Genomic DNA, 18,078 nt, shown 5'->3' with positions numbered 1-18,078 from the left:
TTTTCTAATTGTAAAATCGAGCAATAGTCTTCACTCATAAGAGATAAATAAATGAAAAAACTCCCAGTGTGAAACTGCAAGTGCTACAGAAGGAGGGAAACATCATATCAGTTCTATATATTTTGCTCATTAAGTGGCAAATATCTTGCTTTGTTTAGTTATGGCCAACTTTATCATGTGCAGATTTCATCAACAGACATATGCTCACATTTCCCATTAAAAAAAATAATGACTGAAGGTGCCGATGCACTCTGCCAAAGAAGAGACGTGTGTGTGGTGAAGGAAATGAAAAGAAAGCAGAGAAAGAACTACTAGATAACATGCTTGAATCTCTGTGTTCATTGTTATCTATGACAAATGTTATAATTATGGATGCTGTAATCTTCACTGTTCAGATATTTTACAAGTGTGGGATGGATACACAATAGCCTGGCACAGCGTGAACTGGCAAGTCGATCAGCTCTTTGAATGGGGAATGCTGAAAGCAATCACCTGTCACCATCTGTAACAGCAAGCAGACAACCAGACTGTGCATTAGGTAGGATCTGAAATATTCATATAACTACTCATGAAATTAGGTGCTTCTGAAATGTATGTATCTGCTTTTGCAGATAAATGTCCTTAGATCTTCATGTGCTTTGCTGGCCTCAAGACCATCTTCAGAGGCTCCTCTCCAGGTGCCCCCACAGAATGAGGTGAGGTCCTTTTTGGAGACAGGTGAGTGTTGGGCTGGGGAGACCCAGATTCAAGTCCCCACTCAGCCATAAAGCTCACTGAATGACTGACTCTCGGCCTCCCAGGCTTGTTGTGAGGATAAAGCAGAGAGGAGGGGGATCACGTATGCTGCCTTGGGCTCCTTGGCGGAAAAGGCAGGATATAAATGCAACAAATAAATACATCTAAATATATTGTTATTTTCTCAGGCTTTTTAGTCCTTCCATTTTTTAAAATGTGTTAGTGCATATTTAGCTCTTTGCACGGTTGCTGGCTTTTACTTCGGTTTTATTCAGTTTTAACCTTAAGGTTTTACTATGTTATTGTATTTTATGGTTTTAAGTTTTGTTTTGTAAACTTCCCAGAGAGCTTTGGCTACTGGGTGTTATAGAAATTCAGTCAGTCAGTCAATGCTTTTGCATTCTTGCCCTGATATCACGTGGAGCCATTTTAAAACTGAAATGACTAGATGAAGTATCTATGGCAGGCAGATCATTTATGTGCAATACCCACAACACCCACTTTCACATATCATTATGGTCATATTTGAGGTGCTTTCCGGTGGTGGGAGCCCCAACGGCTGGAAGCTGCATGTGACTATTGCAACCACAGGTGATCACATGGTTTTTTTTACACCCTCTCCACTCAGCTGGCACCTGGGCAAGAGGAAGGATCTCAATTACAGGGGAAGAGCTACCTGACAGGGCCTGCTCATATGGCTGCATCACTCACTGTTAGGGGAGGCAACAACTGCTATATTTGAGAGGGCCAATAATATGGGCATTCATCTATGTCACTGGCATTCACAGGTATTTATAGGTGCATGATTTGGATTTGTAAATAATTAAAAAATGAAAATAAAGGACAGATAAATAATGTCAGATCTGGCTGGGATTAGAATGCAAAATGCTGGTGTGGCATTTTAAAGACTGGCATGTCAAATGAGCTGACAGATTTGATAGCAGAATAGGCTGGGAGAAAAGCCAAACATACGTTCAACATTTTGTTCCTGCAAGCAGCTTCATGGAGCATATAAATATGTAAAGAAATTAACTACTGAGTCTATGCCAGGGACTACTGAAAGGCTATTTCAAGTCATCATGTGGAGTGAAAGATTCCGCACCTTCACTCTGCAAACGCTGTCCTTCAAAATTCAACTCAGAGGCTAAACCATGGCTTGCTGAAGGGGCAATGGCAGACATAGCCCATAATACTATTCAATACAATGGAAAAAAGCCCAACTAGAAAAGTTGATGTATAATAAATTACATTTTAAAGAAAAACCCTGTAACGTGGAATACAGCATGCATGGTGTGGAAAGCTGGCACCTTCTTAATGCAGTACCAAGGATCTGAAAGTCCAGAAAATATTTAATGTGCGTGAAGACAGATAACTGAAAGAAATTCAGCATCCAAATACTTTGCACAAGCGTGTGTGTGTGTGTGTGTGTGTGTGAGAGAGAGAGAGAGAGAGAGAGGAGGGAATGAGAATAATACCATACAGGGCCTCTCCAAAAAGCAGTAGGAGTTTTATGTAAACAAGAAGTTTAGGATGTGCTCTGTATAAAGACATTAAATTCCAAGGGAGTGTCTAAGTCAATGCAATGTAGGTTAATTGATTAAAAACATCTATTTAATTTCTCTCAAGAAATATCCAGAAATCACTCCAAGTCTGAGCATGTATGCTTAGTAAAATATCTTATATGAATGATTAACGCATGATGCTTCCAAGTCCCCAACAGATTATTGGACTAGACAGTCAGTTTAGATTTCTGGAACTTTGGATTTCACTGGATTTCTAGGGTATCAGAAGCTACTTGTCCTCATTGACATGGTAAACCATTTCTGGGCTGGGCTATTTCAGACTGCAAATGGGGGCTCACAACACTGGATGTTCCTCGATACAACCCCCCCCCCTCCACATAGAAAACTGACATGTAAAGCGCTAGACTAGAATCCTTCTCCTGACATCTAGTTTTCTGTTATGTGCAGGGAAGATAAGCACTCAAAAATGTGAGCCCTCACTTGCTGTCTAAAGTGGTACAGCCCAGACACAGATTTATCACCCTGGTGAAAATTAGGCCAATGTATACTAGAGCTTTTCTCATGTTTAGCAGACGGACACAGTTTTATGCTAATTTCATGTTCCATGCACTATTATAATACACTTTCAAAACAACAAGAGACAGACTTTGTGCTCCTTCATCCCTGGCTTTTATCTTGTGATTGAGATTGCTCCTTCACAGAAGTTTGCAGGCTCTTTACATGACGCAGTGACCCTGCCGTGACCCTCCTGCACTAAATGCCCTTTGATCTGTTTTTAAATAGATCACAGATAATGAGCTATCAAATTACCCCATTGCGTTCCACTTCAGTTTCCTCCGTGAAAAGAGTTAAAGCAGCAAGAAGAGGAGTGAGATCAATGAAAGATAATGGAAGACTCAGATACGGGGAGAAGGGGGGGGAAGGGGAGTGTGTAAAGGGAGTCAGTTGTGATCCTGCATTGAAAACAGAAGCAGAAAGTCCAGTTTTAAATGCAGGATTTTAGGCTGGTGTAGAAATGCCCTTTATGTTATTATTTTTTATGCATGTTAAAATAGATTGAATAAGCTAAGATTACAGTAGGTATTTACTACCAACATCTAAATTCATCAGAACCTCTTCTGGCCTAAAACGACTCTAAAATATAATGATATATCCCACTGACTTGATGGGAATTACTAGAGAGTATCTCTAGGCAGAGTCTGGCTCAGTGACAAGACCTGTTTTTAAGATAGTCAGCAAATCAAGGCATCTCCTTCAAGATCAGGTATTTCATACTTGTTGTCCACATACTGTGAGCAAGAAAGGCTGACATGAGGCCCAGATTAGTATAGTAGACCCAGATGAATGTTATAATATTTTTGTCACAATACAGAGAAAGACTCGGAGGAGTATATTGGGTGGGGGGTACTTCTGGATTGGCTAATACTAGAAGTCCACTGTGCTTTTCATGACGTTGTCTAGTGGACGCAGCCATTTGAAAAAAAACAACCTCAGTCTATTTCAATCTTCAGTTCTTCTCATATGCTTGGAAGTCCATGGAAAGGCATTTAGATAGAAAATAATTCTTAAAAAAAATCAAACTCCATATTTTGTTTTGAAAGTGAAATATCACAAAATTCAGTTACAACTCTAGTCTTTTCTGAGGACATGGTGATTTAAACATTTTAGCTATACAGAAGAAATACAGGTTGGGGGGGTTAATTTTTTGGTAAATTTTCTATTTTAACACAAAAGTGGAAAATGGTGGAGGCACGTAATGTATGATACATGTGTCAATTCCCATTTGACATTTTTAGGTACACTCTAAACTGATACACCCAAAACGCAGTGTGTGAAGTGTTCCCTAGGCAAAGGCACTCTTTTTGTTTTGGTATGATTCTCCCAGAAAATATCCAGAAATAGAAGTAGTGCTGGGCTGAAATATTTGGCCCAGGGTTTTTTCCGCAGCATTTGTAAAGGGAAGGGAAAGGGGAACGCTTCCCAAAGTTTGGAGGGTGAACATTCAGGTACGGGGAAGGCTTATTTTGGCTTTCTTTTTAATTTATGTCAAACAAAGCTAAGCCATGGCTCCAAATAGTGGTATGGCTGGGCTTGGTTTCTGAGCACTTTGAAAATTATAGCTGGAATGTCTCATGGGAATTACACCATGGCTGGATTCACACAACATGACAACCCACATTCAAAGCTGAGTATGGGTTGAGTGTGGATTGTTGTTGAACCATAGGTGGTTGTTGAATCGTGGGATGTTGTGCTGTGAGAATCCAGCTGTGCTAACAAACCATGGTTTATTAACCACAAACAACCCAATCCAACAACAAACCATGGGTTCTCTTCATGGGTTGTTCACAATTAACAAGCCATGGTTTGTTAGCGTGACTGGGTTCAAACAACACAATAATGCACAGTTCAACAACAACCCACACTCAACCCATACTCAATCTAGAGTGTAGGTTGTTGGGTTGTGTGAACCCAGCCTATATGACGACGCAGCACGGGGTCATTTCAAGGGGCATTCCTGTGGAAAAAATAATGGCTGACTCCATTGGAGCAGTAGCTTTAGCTTTATTTTAAGCTTTTTTAAAAAAAGGAGAAAGAAGAAAACTTTTCTTTGAAAGGTCAGTCCCACCTCCAACCCCAAAGTAGTAGAACTTCATTTGCCCCTGAAAGTTGCAGAAATTCTCCTCCACTTCATGTGGGATGAACATCTGGCAAGGGTGGGGGTAGGGAAATTATGCCAGCTTTACAGACATTGGTAAAGGTAGATTAATCAAGGATACATAATAATATTTTGCAACCCATCTTTAAGGAGGCTTAGAGCTATTTTAAATTAAAAACAAAGGAGTGCACTGAATCCTACTAAATATTATTTTGATAATTAAGCACTGGCTTTTGGAGGGAGCTGCCTAATGTTTCTTTCTTGAAAGCACCACAGGCTTAGTACATTTGCATATGAGGTTTTGCATCATGGAGTATACACTTCAAGTGAAAAAGGATATATGCGGTAAAGCTGATTATCAGCTGAAATGAAGCATACACTTCTCATCATTAAAATATTGCAAATGAGATTTCTCAGTTATTGAAATTTCATTGCCATCAGCTAAAAGCATATCCATTACAATGCACTTATTACCTTCATAGTCCTAGATGCCATAATAACTAATGGCAGTTCACACAAATAAGGACATTTTCTCAGTGTGATGGTGTATTCAGGTGCACAACCTTATAGAGAAACTTTTGATATGAAGTGGCTGTCTGGCACAGCAACAAGCTTAGACATTTATACAATCATGAGAACTGCTGCTGTCCCCACATGAACTAATGTTTCCCCACGTGAGCAGTGCTCCAGGTTTTTGAGGACTCTTGGGCAAAACCTCAGTGAGTCTACTTTCTCATTGCCCATGTCACCAGCCGCTGTTGCTCCTCATTGTCTTTCTCCTCATTGCTACCAACTGCTTTCTTGACAGGCAGAGAGCCAATGGGCAAGTAGACAGTGGGTGGGTTCGCATGATTAGGGAGGGAAAATAAGTCATTGTGGCTTGTGGTTGCATGCCACCTCATTACCATAATCACCTTCGCTGGGTGGGGCTTGTCATGATGTCTGAACCCAATAAACCCAGTTTGTAAACCACCCCAGCCACCCATCCTCGCTGGATTTGGCCATCACAACAAGCTGCATCTGGCAAGGGTAATTATGAAGAGGAAGTGAAGAGAGAAGAAGCACCATGGACAAAGAAGGGGGAGGTGGCCTCTGGTGCTTGAAAAAGGAAAATTTATTGTGCTCTATGTGTTTAGGAAATGTCTCCTTTTTCAGGACCTGTTTAAAGCCACTCAGTCTTGTGTTCTAAAACGAACAGTAATTCTTTTCTCTGAATGCTTCCACACGGTATTCCTAAAGAATATTGGTGAGAGTGATATACTTCAGGAGTACCGTTTGGAAGCATTCAGATAAAATAATTACTGTTCATTTTAGAACAAGAAGGAGAAGGAGACATTTCCAAAACGCATATAGCATAATAAAATTTCATTTTTCAAGCACCACAGTCTGCCTCGTCCTTCTTTGTTGAAGGTAATTATGGCAATTAGGTGGTGCATGACCAGCATGAGCGAGACAGGAAAATAAGCCATGGTGGCTTATTTTCCCTCCCGGATTGTGCAAACCTGGTCAGTGGCAACTACTGCTTTTCATTCTCACAACTACCATTTTGGTAGCTTGCTGGGCCAAAGCGAGAGGTGAGTGAGCAAGCAGGTTGCAATGATGAAGAGGGAAGAGCAAGTCCAGGCAGCTCTTGTCAGTTGGCTCCTACTAGGGTGTGAGCCTTTGGCAGGTGCCCAGCCATGTCTATCTTTGACGCTGGCCCTGCATGCGGGGATTATGTAACTGGCAGGATTCTACATTTCTATTCGCCATAAAAAATGTTTAATCCAGGGCTTAGTGAAAATTGCTCTCTTAAATTTGCTGCCCCATTTTTGGGTAGAAAATGTGGGAGAGTCATTTTGGTTACTTTTCAAGGAGGAGAGTGAAATCATTAAAATATTTGTGTGGGAGGGTGCCTCACCATGGTAGTAGAGGAGCTTTTCTCAAGGTTTGCTGCCCACCATATCCTCCAGAATTCCAGCACAATCTGTGTAAAAATGGCAGTTGCCACCATATTTGTTTCTGGTGGTGGGCAGCTGAGGCCCTTAGAGTGCCCTGGCTGGCCAGCAGCAAAACAAGTCCCTGCTCCCTACCCATGCACCAAGAATTTGGAACATGGAAAAGTGAGCAAGGTATTATACCTGACCTCCCATGGAGGCAAAATAAAAAGTCAGGGACTGAGGCTATAATCCCATATGCAGACCTACCTTGGAGTAATCCCCACTGAATACAATGAGACTTACTTCTGCGTAAACAGAATTGGACTGCACTGAAGGAAAGGGGTAGCATCCTGGTGTCTAGAGATTTTGCCTTTGCTACCAAGGCCAGCCACAATCTGTGGGCCTTTGGTAACTGTATATATAAGGTCTATTGTACTACAGACTGCTTGAAGGTCTAAGCAAAGAAAGCAGAGGTGGAGGAAAAGAGCTTATCACTCCTTGGCACCAAAAACCAATGCTGAAAAATAAGGGTGATAAAAGAGCCCCGATATCCTTCACTAAGCAGCACACGAATACATACCTTGCAATAAAGTAGGGGAAGGGAGCACAGATTGCCTCTTCCTTAGCAATTTTCAAAATCTCCTTGGGGAGTTTTCCCACACATCCCTGACAGTCATGGCTGGAGTATGTTTCCTTTGCTACAAGGCCCAGCCTGGCACAATTCACGACACAGTGACTCAAGTGGCCTGATGCAACTCTGTGGGTGGTGCTGCTCCAACTGAGAAATCATTGGCATCGAACAACTTCCCCTGAAATTCATCAGATTTCAGCCGCTCCTAAGAGTCTGCACTGGATTGTACCTTGGGGAGAAGCCCTTTCACACAAACAGCCACCCAGGCAGTTGTGTCAGAAGGGGCCTGTGGCAACTCAAATGGCTCAGTCCTTGTTGAGTCAGCCAAGCGCAGTAGATGAAAAGGCGTTGTGAATGCTGGTAGTTTCAGCATTTGAAGGCCTGATTATGGAGGTGCAGAGTGGTCTAGTCAGCATTTGGCATGGCTGGAATAATCAGCATCAACTGAAAAAGCCCTGCATATAGAGCCCATCCTCACATTTGGCCCAACACATGGAGAAATGGAAGTGGCAGGGCAGCGGTGGGACCAGTAGCCATAATCCTACTCCCTTCCAAATGTTGACTGAACATATGGAGGGAAGCATAAGAGAAAACAAGCAAGCAAGCAATAATTAGACATCTTACCTGTACACTAGTAAACGTGGTATACTGATAAGCTTTAACTACCAGATAATTTGCTTCTATATCTATTATCCCCAGGATCATATACTTCCACCATCTTCGTTTCAAGATTGCCAGTAAGTTTTCTTCTCCTGCATTGGGAGAGGTGTAGGGGTGGGGAGAAAGAATAGTTTTAAAAAGGATTAGAATTATATTAATGACAATAATTCATTGCATTTCACAAGTGCTTCAGAGGGCCCTATTTAGGATTATACTAATGATAGGGGAAGGGGAAAGATGCCCCTGTCCATTTGTATATGCCAGTTCATTTACATAAATGCAAATAAAATATTCCTTATTCACAACCATTGAGGATAAACTAAACAAGGTGACTCGGTCACCTTTTTACTTCACAAACAGCCTCTTCCCCATACTCTTCCCAATACTCATGTAGCTAGCGCTTCCAGGCTTGGTTAGTGTGCGTACAATAGTGAAAGAATGGCTGAATGTCCAAAAAGCGGAGGGAGGGAGATGAAGCTGGCGGGGAGAAGGTGAGTACTGTCCCTTCTCCAGAATCAACTCTCTCTACCAAACACTTAGGCCAAAGGGGGCAACAGGGTTGCTGGGTCTGCCTCCATCCGCTCTGTGCCTTGCCCTTCTCTTCATATAGCTTCAGCTTCTTAACTTATCTGTCCTGAGAGCAGCAAGTAGCCTGTAGAACAAAGCCCTGTTGGCTGGCTAAATGTTCAGATATCTTGAGCTTGAGGAGCTTTTCTATGATAAATAAAAAATCTTTCTGAAACTTCCATCACTATAAACTTTATACTATAAAGTGTAATGCTTATTCAACAACACAGAAGCTCTGTACTGACCACAATCGAGGGGTGAATTGATGGATGGAAGGAGGGATGGAGTGGGAATGTGGTAGCAGGCTCCAGTTTAGACCACCATGCACTGATGGGCAGTTCTGCACAGAGGATTCACCAACCTGGCACCCTCCAGTTGGACTACAATTCCAAACAGGCCCAGCCAATACACCCATTGGCTGGGAATGATGGGAGCTGTAGTCTAACACATCTGGTTGTGTGTTAGGTTGGGGAAGGCTGCCCTTTGCCATATGAACTGTATTATGTATGTGTTCTTTCCACTCACTCAGATTGTGTGAAGAGACACTGTGTACACGTAACCTTCCTCTAAGCAAGCCCAATAAGTCTGACTTGTCTCAATCGACAGAAGCTAAGGGAACCTAGAGCCAGGCCCCTAAAGTTCATAAACAGCGAAGAGGTTATTGTATCAATGCTTCTCTTGGTTTTATTCCGATGCCTACGCATTTCATCTGAGATGCACGCTATAGCCCTATACAGATGATAATCAAGGCTGAATCAGCACGTCGGCAGGGTGTGTGTGTGTGTAGGGGAGAACAGGTCCCCTCCCACACTCCATACACACATCCTGCCGATGTGCTGATTACGTCATAGACGTAATCTTACCCCACATCTTATGTCATAGACAGGACCCCACCCCCTGAGATCATCCAGCCTATGGGTGGACCAGTGGAGCAATCTGGTCCCCTGGACCTGAAATGGTTCCCCACTCCTGTGCTATATCTTTTCAATGAGAATGCTATTAATTCTTGATATTTATAGGCCACCCTATAACAAAAGTTTGCAGGGCAGCTTACTGAATATCTCATGGGGATATGGTACAAACGCTAAAACGTAGCTGGGGCACATTTCCCTGATTGTCTGGATAATCCCTACATTGGTCTTTCACAAGTTGGTTTACCAGAAGCAAATGAGTAATCTAAGTGCCATTTGCTCATCAGCTAATATGATCCTCCCTCCCATTAGTTAATATGATTGGACATGTTTCCAATTAGCAATGTAAAGGTTGCCTCCTAATTATTTCTTGTTCTAGTAATCACGTTGAGACTGGGGAATTAAAAACAGGCATTGTTGACATCCAGTAAGAAGCAAAGGATTAGGAGGAGCCCCTGCCCCCATGATTACATGAACTATTTTACCCAGATAGCATTCAGTGGGTAAGCTAAGAGTACTGGAAAAAGCCAGCCTGTTTCACTATACCATCTCATAGCGTTCCTTTGGGCTGTAAATTAACCTTTATGCTCTAAATGAGTAATCACGATAAAAGCACTATTTCCTTGCATACAGTGCCTTGCATAAGTGTTTACCTCCCTTTGACTTTTCCACGTTTTGTCATGGTACAACCTGGCATTAAAATAGATTGAATTAGGATTTCTTGTCACTGATCTAAACAAAATAGTCCATAATGTCAAAGTAGGGAAAAAATCTACATATTTTTCAAAATGATTTACAAATAAAAAACTGAAAAGTATGGCCCGCATAAGTATTCACCCCCTTTGCTGTGACACCCCTAAATAAGCTCTGGTGCAACAAGCTGCCTTCAGAAGTCACATAATTAGTTGAATGGAGTCTACTTGTGTGCAAATCACATGCTCTCAGATTAAATACACCTGTTTGGGGAAGGCCCCATAGTTTGTGGAAGAGCATATTTAAACAAATAGCATCATGAAGATCAAGGAGCTATCAAAACAAGTCCGGGATAAAGTTGTGGAGAAGCACCAATCAGGGTTGGGTTATAAAAAAATTGAAATATTTTAATGTTAAAATATTTTTAAAAATGATCATCCCCAGAGCACCATTAAATCCATTATTACAAAATGGAAAGAGTATGGCACACCCATGACTCTGCCTAGAGAAGGACTTCCTCCAAAACTCAGTGATGGGGTAAGGAGGGCATTAGTCAGAGAAGCAACCAAGAGGCCAATGGTACCTCTGAAGGAGCTGGAGAGATCCACAGCTGAAATGGGAGAAACCATCCATGGGACAACTATCACTTGGATGCTCCACAAAGCTGGGCTTTATGGAAGAATGGCGAGAAGAAAGCCATTGCTGAAAAAAAAAAAAACCCTATCAAATCTTGTTTGGATGTTATCAAAAGGCATGTGGGGGACACAGCGAACATGTGGAAAAATGTTCGCTGATCTGAGGCGACTAAAATTGAACTTTTTGGCCTTACCACAAAACCCTATGTGTGTCGTAAAGCCAGGAGTGCTCATTGCCCTGAGAACACCATCCCCACGGTGAAGCATAGTGGTGGCAACATCATGTTGTGGGGATGCTTTTCATTGGCAGGGACTGGGAAGCTGGTCAGGACTGAGGGCAAGATGGATGGAGCCAAATACAGGGCAATTTTAGAGGAAAACCTGTTTCAGTCTGCAAGAGATCTGGACTGAGGCGAAGGTTCACCTTCTAGCAGGACAATGACCCTAAACACACAGCCAAAGTTACATTGTTGTTGTTGTTTATTCGTTCAGTCGCTTCCGACTCTTTGTGACTTCATGGACCAGCCCACGCCAGAGCTTCCTGTCGGCCGTCGCCACCCCCAGCTCCCCCAAGGTTGAGTCTGTCACCTCCAGAATATCATCCATCCATCTTGCCCTTGGTTGGCCCCTCTTCCTTTTGCCTTCCACTTTCCCTAGCATCAGCATCTTCTCCAGGTATCCTGTCTTCTCATGATGTGGCCAAAGTACTTCAGTTTTGCCTTTAAGATCATTCCCTCAAATGAGCAGTCTGGCTTTATTTCCTGGAGTATGGACTGGTTTGATCTTCTTGCAGTCCAAGGCACTCTCAGAAGTTTCCTCCAGCACCACAGTTCAAAAGCATCTATCTTCCTTCACTCAGCCTTCCTTATGGTCCAGCTCTTGCAGCCATAGGTTACTATGGGGAATACCATTGCTTGAACTATGCGGACCTTTGTTGTCAGTCTGATGTCTCTGCTCTTAACTATTTTATCAACATTTGTCATTGCTGTCCTCCCAAGAAGTAAACGTCTTCTGATTTCCTGGCTGCAGTCAGTGTCTGCAGTAATCTTTGTGCCTAGAAAGACAAAGTCTGTCACTGCCTCCACGTTTTCTGCCTCTATTTGCCAGTTATCAATCAAGCTGGTTGCCATAATCTTGGTTTTTTTGAGGTTTAACTGCAACCCAGCTTTTGCACTTTCTTCTTTCACCTTCGTCATGAGGTTCCTCAGCTCCTCCTCGCTTTCAGCCATCCAAGTGGTATCATCTGCATATCTGAGATTGTTAATGTTTCTTCCAGCAATTTTAACTCCAGCCTTGGCTTCATCAAGCCCAGCACGTCGCATGATGTGTTCTGCGTACAGGTTGAATAGGTAGGGTGAGAGTATACAACCCTGCCATACTCCTTTCCCAATCTTAAACCAGTCCGTTGTTCCAAAGTTACATTGGAGTGCTTTAGTAACAAGAACCTGAATGTCTTAGAATGGCCCAGTTAAAGCCTAGACCTCAATCAAATTGAGAAACAGTGGCAAGACTTGAAAATTGCTGTTCACCAACGGTCCCCATCCAACCTGGTCCCAGGGCATAGTCTGAAGACACATGAGGCAGCCACCTTGCTGAAACTAAACAGGTCTGGGTCTGGTCAGTGCTTGGAGGGGAGACTATCTGGGAACCACATGTAGCCACCTTGAGTTCCGCAATAGAAGAAAGGTGGGATATAAATATAATAATAATAAATAAACCTGACAGAGCTTGAGCAATTTTGCCAAGAAGAATGGGCAAAAATTGCAGGATCCTGATGCAAAAAGCTGGTAGAGACTTCCCCCCAAAGACTCACAGCTGTAATTGCTGGCAAAGGTGCTTCTACCAAGTATTGACTCAAGAGAGGGGGGTGTCAATACTTATGCAACCAGCAAATGCCAGTTAGTTTTTATTTAACTTTTGTGTAGGGATGTACGAATCCCTTACCTGGCTCCCTTCCAGGGATCCGCGGTGGGGGGAGGCGATCTGTCCCTCCCCCCAGAATCCTCCTTGGCCAGCTCCGCTCCATGGCGAGTCCGCGGAGCTGCCAGTCAGGGCCGCTCGCAGCCGGACCTCCATCCGCTGCTGGGCTGTGGCCGCAAATGGCGGCTGCTGTAGCAGCCACCACTCGCATCCCTGCATTGCCGTGATAGGTTACGTATATATTTATGTAGCCTATCATGGCAAAGAGCAGGGACACAAATGGCGGCCGCTATGCCATTTGTGTCCCTGCTCTTTTCGTGATAGGCTACGTAAATATATACGTAACCTATCATGGCAACGCAGGGACGCAAATGGCACAGCAGCCGCCATTTGCGTCCCTGCATTAGCCATGAAAGACTACGTAAGTATTTACGTAGCCTATCACGGCAAAGAGCAGGGATGCAAATGGCAGCCAGCGAACGTAGCGAGGGAAATGGCGGCTGCAGACCGGGGCCGCTATTCGCACCTGCAGACGAGGGCAGCGGACAGCCGACAAAAGGTAGGGTCTGTCCCGGGGAGGTTTCACTGGGGGAGGGGCAGGGGGGATTGCTCCGTTCCGCCACGGACTCCTGGGGGCCGGATTCTAAAGAATCCAGCCTCACTGAAGTCCGTGGAGGAATTCTCTAACATCCCTACTTTTGTGCCACAATATGAATATTTTGTATCTTCAAAGTGTTAAGTATGTTGTGTAGATCAAATGGTAAAAATGCCAATTAAATCCCTTTTAATTCCAGTTTGTAACACAACAAAATGTGGAAAGGTCAAAGGGGGTTAATACTTATACAAGGCACTGTAGCTAGATACTTTTGAAGCATACAAGTCACTTGGGCATTTTATGTTGATTTGTGAATTCACAGAATAACCCTAGGCATGGTTATTCATCAGTAAATTCCATTGTGGTACTCCCAGGAAAGTATTCATGGGATTGTACTCACAGACAAGGACCTTTCTCTTTGATTTGCTTACTTGAGGTCATTAAGGGGTGCCTTTTCAAGCAGCACTTGGGGATTTAGGAGGGAGAAGACTATTAAAAGTGATGCACAATCTACAGGGAAATCACTTCCTAAGACTTTCAAAATGTATCCTTGAGAGTCATGATGCAAAAGTGGCTATACATACTGTTGTAATACCACAAATCATGATGGGGGATGGGCAGGAATATTTTAAAGGCTCAAGTGCCATCTTTTATCCGGATGGGGGAAATATGAGTGCAGATTAATGTCTCGTTTCTCTCATTCTGTTATTAAACAGTGACTTTTAAGACATCAATTATAGTTTTGAATCAACCCAGGTTGACTTGTAGCTGTGCTTTCAATGAGTTGGGTTCAGATTTACAATCAGTGGTGTTCCAGAGGGTGGGATGGTGACTTTCTCTGGTGATCTTCCCCCTGCAGCCCCCAGCACCATCTCTCGTGCTGTGCTAGAGGACTGACCTCCAGAACGCCATGGGAGTTTCCAGTTCCCTCTGCAAACAGGAGAAAAGGCATGTGGATCCAACCCAATGGATTGTATGAAAACTGATGGTGCGCTATGGCATGGATTGGTACAGGATACTTTCTTACAACCCCAGCATTCTGAGTAGCTCTGACAGAGTGCCAAAAGCTGACCCATGCTATTCCAATTGCCCTACGTTATAAGAAAAAGCTATAGACTTGGCTAGAATCTATTTGCTATAAAAGGGCAATCATCTACTTAAGCAGCATTGTCAAGTGATGAGAATGGATCGTTTACAAGACCAACAGCGCTGACTGCCTTTCCTCAGGAGTTAGCTCCAACTAAACTTTATGCACTGCTGAATCATACTGATGAACTAAGTAATATTTCAGCTCTACAAAACTATTAACCTTAAGACCAGGGTTGGGCAATGCAAAGCAGAGAGACATTATTAAAAACGTATGCACTTGCAGTTATTGAGAAAGTAATAATGCATTTCGAAAAGGTTGGAAGCATGAGGCTCTCATAGAAAGTAGGAAGTGCAAGGAGAATCAGGGGGATTTTCATATTAATAAGAAGCCTCAAAAGAGCCACACTACATCTTTTGTTAATATTTGTTGGTTCGTTATTTTTTCAGTTTAAAAGAACATGAGGGAGGAGATATAGACGGACAGACACACACTGTATCAGCCTTCCCTAACCTGGTGCCCTCCTGATGTATTGGACTACAATTTGCAGTATTCCCCAGCTGGTTGGGGTTGTTGGGAGTTGTAGTCCACCACACCTGGAGGGCACCAAATTGGAGAAGGTTGCATTATATCATTTCATTAATTCAAAAGATAGACTACTAAATATGCCACAAGGATAAAGCAAGGAAACAACAAAAAAAAGAGTATAAACATTTACACAGCCCACTACCAAATAGAGCAGCAATGGGGAACTTCCTATCATGGTCCACATTACCTCAGTAAAAACCTGTTTGGGTCTATATTCCAGCAGTAGGCAGAGCCAGGCTCCAAAGTGGGCAGAGTCACATATGTGACTCTTACCCATGGATATGTGTACAGAGTGTGCCCAGGCACACGTTAATGTCTAAAAAAGAAGAAGTGGCTTTGCGTTTTAATTTAATCGGATGATATGCTCTTTTAGTTTTAAAGTATGGATTGTTGTATTATGCAATAAGTGCTGAATTGCGTAATATAGATGTTGTAGAAATGTATAGGAAGCCCGCATTCGCTCACGGCTCACGGCGTGTGTCTCCACTCCTGTGGTGCCGCATTACCCTTGGTCCTCCCCTCCCTCTCCGACTACTATTCTAGAAAATTCTTTGACCTATATAAGTGGCTGCAATTTTTTTTGGTATTTTGTGTCTCATTTTTTAAGTTGGCATTTTTAAAGTAAAGTTTAGTTGTTAATTTTTTTAAAATTAAGTTTACTTAAGGTTTAGTTTCTTTAGTTTGTTTGATGAATAAAAATAATGTCCTTTATGATTATTTATTTATTTATTTATTTCTATACCGCCCAATAGCCGAAGCTCTCTGGGCGGTTCACAAAAACTAAAACTTTATTTATTAAATAAATTAAACATTTATTTAATAAATGTTTGTCTTAAAAAAAAATTCCCTGAATGCACACCCTAATGAAATGTGCTGTGCATGCCTATGCTTTTGCCTTTGTTCAGTATGCAATGGGGAAACAATACATTTGTGTCCAGATATTCTTCTTCCCCACTTTCTGCAAGGTTTTTTCCATCAAGCTTTGTAGCTGGGGAACAGAGCAGGATGGACTAAAAAATACCAATAAGCCAGAGTGGGGCTGGTGGGATGTGTGGCCTAGGGAGAATCCAGAGGTTCAGATTGAGAGGTCTGGAATCTGCACTGATTTTGCATCCCTGCTATGGAGGGCCTCACATTCTTCTCTACTTCTTTGATTCGCCACTGAAATATATGTACACTATCTTATTAAGTAACATGGACGGACAAATTTAGCTTGAAATAAACTGCCTTTTTGGGCGGGGCCTCTGCTCCAGAGTGAGACCCATGTGTGGGCAGGGGATGGAAAGTGGCCACCAGACCCCCTAAAGTTGCCCACCCTGATGCAGAGGTCTACAAGAATCACCATAAAAATTATTATGGCATATTGTGGTATTTCCTGCAAACCTCTAGAAAACACTCATTTTATTAAAAAAAAAATTCCTTAAAACTCAAAACTTTCTGATAAGTTAAAGTTCAGCTTATTGTATTATGTCACCATAAATGAATACGTGCCCTTGGTCTTGTGCTAAAAGCACTTAACATTAAACAATGAACAATTACTATACAGTGCAAGAAGCTTAGCAAAGACTACTCCACGCAGAAGACTTTTGTGATATGATGTTCAGGTAGGTTATTCAGATCACTGTTGTCAATCACTATTCAGATCACTTGCGTTCTCTTTGGCAGGGTTAGGATAATTGCTGAATATAGTGAAGGAACACCAAGTTTCATAGTCTTATTGTGCCAACAGCACTATGTGGGTGTCAGTAAGAGTTTCACTGACAATTACCTGGGGTTACCTGAGGAACAATGAAAACAAATGTTGGGAAAACAAATTCTGAGATCACTGTGATTAGAACCAGCATTGTTCTAAATCAGTCTTCCCCAACCTGGTGCCCTCCAACTGTGTTGGACTGCAGCTCCCATCATCCCCAGCCAGCATGGGCATGTGGAGAGCACACAATTGGGGACGGCTATCCTAAACTCATTCCCACCCAGTTAATCCCCTCTACCCTCTTCCAACAGTAAATAAATGTGAGCAACACCAGGAATAGAAACCTGAGTTGATGAAAATCATAGTGCCAATGGCTGAAGACATATTATTGTGGTTTTATGGATATCCCGTGTAAATTACTATGGTTTTCTCCATTAAATTTTTGTGAAGAGCCAGAAGTAGTTCCCCTCATCATGAGGAAGGCTTTACGAAAAAGACCAGAAATATCTCTGAAAGAATCCCCTGATAGTTTTGCTTTGGCAGAATTTTTATCACCAGCTACGTTTTCCAAGCATAAATCACTCTGTTCCAGTGCTGTTCAATCAAACCAAGCTGAAGTAAGTTAGCGTTAAAAATGAATATACAGTCATGACTCTGCCTTAACTGCAGAGATGGAGCCAAGGCTATGATGGAAATGAAATCAGCTATGCATTTATCTGACATTTACATTTACATTTTCACTGCTCTATCTCTGTCCTTCTCTTTCTTTTCCTTTGGCCTGTGCTTCTGAAATTATACTGTACATTCATTCAAAGTAGTTATATGTGCAGAAATACCAAGTGGAAAACTTATGCCTCATTCATTCACAAACCACAAAGCATCAGTTTAGCTAGATTTGGCAGAACATAAAAAGTAACGATAAAGATATTTGCATGGAAGATAGAGGGACCCCAACTAAAGGATGCTAAAGAGATGCTGAGGATGCTCAAGAGGTACTGAGGATGCTCAAGATTAGCAATTTGGGGGGGGGGAAACTAGCATACTGGCCTCTTTTGCTGGAAGTATTCTGATATAAAGGATGGAACTATTTTGACATAAAATCTATTTCCCTCCCACAAACACAAATGTTTCACTGGGCAGCAAGAAATGATTTTTCTTCTCCTTTGTTTTTATACACACCTTCTATACACCTTGAGAAAGGATGCCCTTACAATCTAGGGGGAGGGTAATTTCTCGCACAGTAAAATGCCCTGCTTCCTGAGATC

The 18,078-nt window shown here is 42.4% G+C and overlaps 1 protein-coding gene across 1 annotated transcript in view; it reads right to left on the bottom strand.

The window, feature by feature from the left end:
- Positions 1 to 18,078, bottom strand: part of SLC35F1 (solute carrier family 35 member F1) — a 348,917-nt gene that overhangs the window by 58,586 nt on the left and 272,253 nt on the right. The window contains exon 3 of the mRNA XM_084831493.1: positions 8,089 to 8,216. Coding sequence (XP_084687619.1) covers positions 8,089 to 8,216 — 128 coding nt within the window. The remainder of the gene's footprint in view (positions 1 to 8,088; positions 8,217 to 18,078) is intronic.

The sequence above is a fragment of the Heloderma suspectum genome, chromosome 1 (assembly GCF_057233095.1).
Source record: "Heloderma suspectum isolate Gila_16-S chromosome 1, 16-S_ref, whole genome shotgun sequence".
Taxonomy (NCBI): Eukaryota; Metazoa; Chordata; class Lepidosauria; order Squamata; family Helodermatidae; genus Heloderma; species Heloderma suspectum.
The sequence above is the reverse complement of the archived record's forward strand: the minus strand, read 5'-3'. Positions and strand labels throughout refer to the sequence as shown.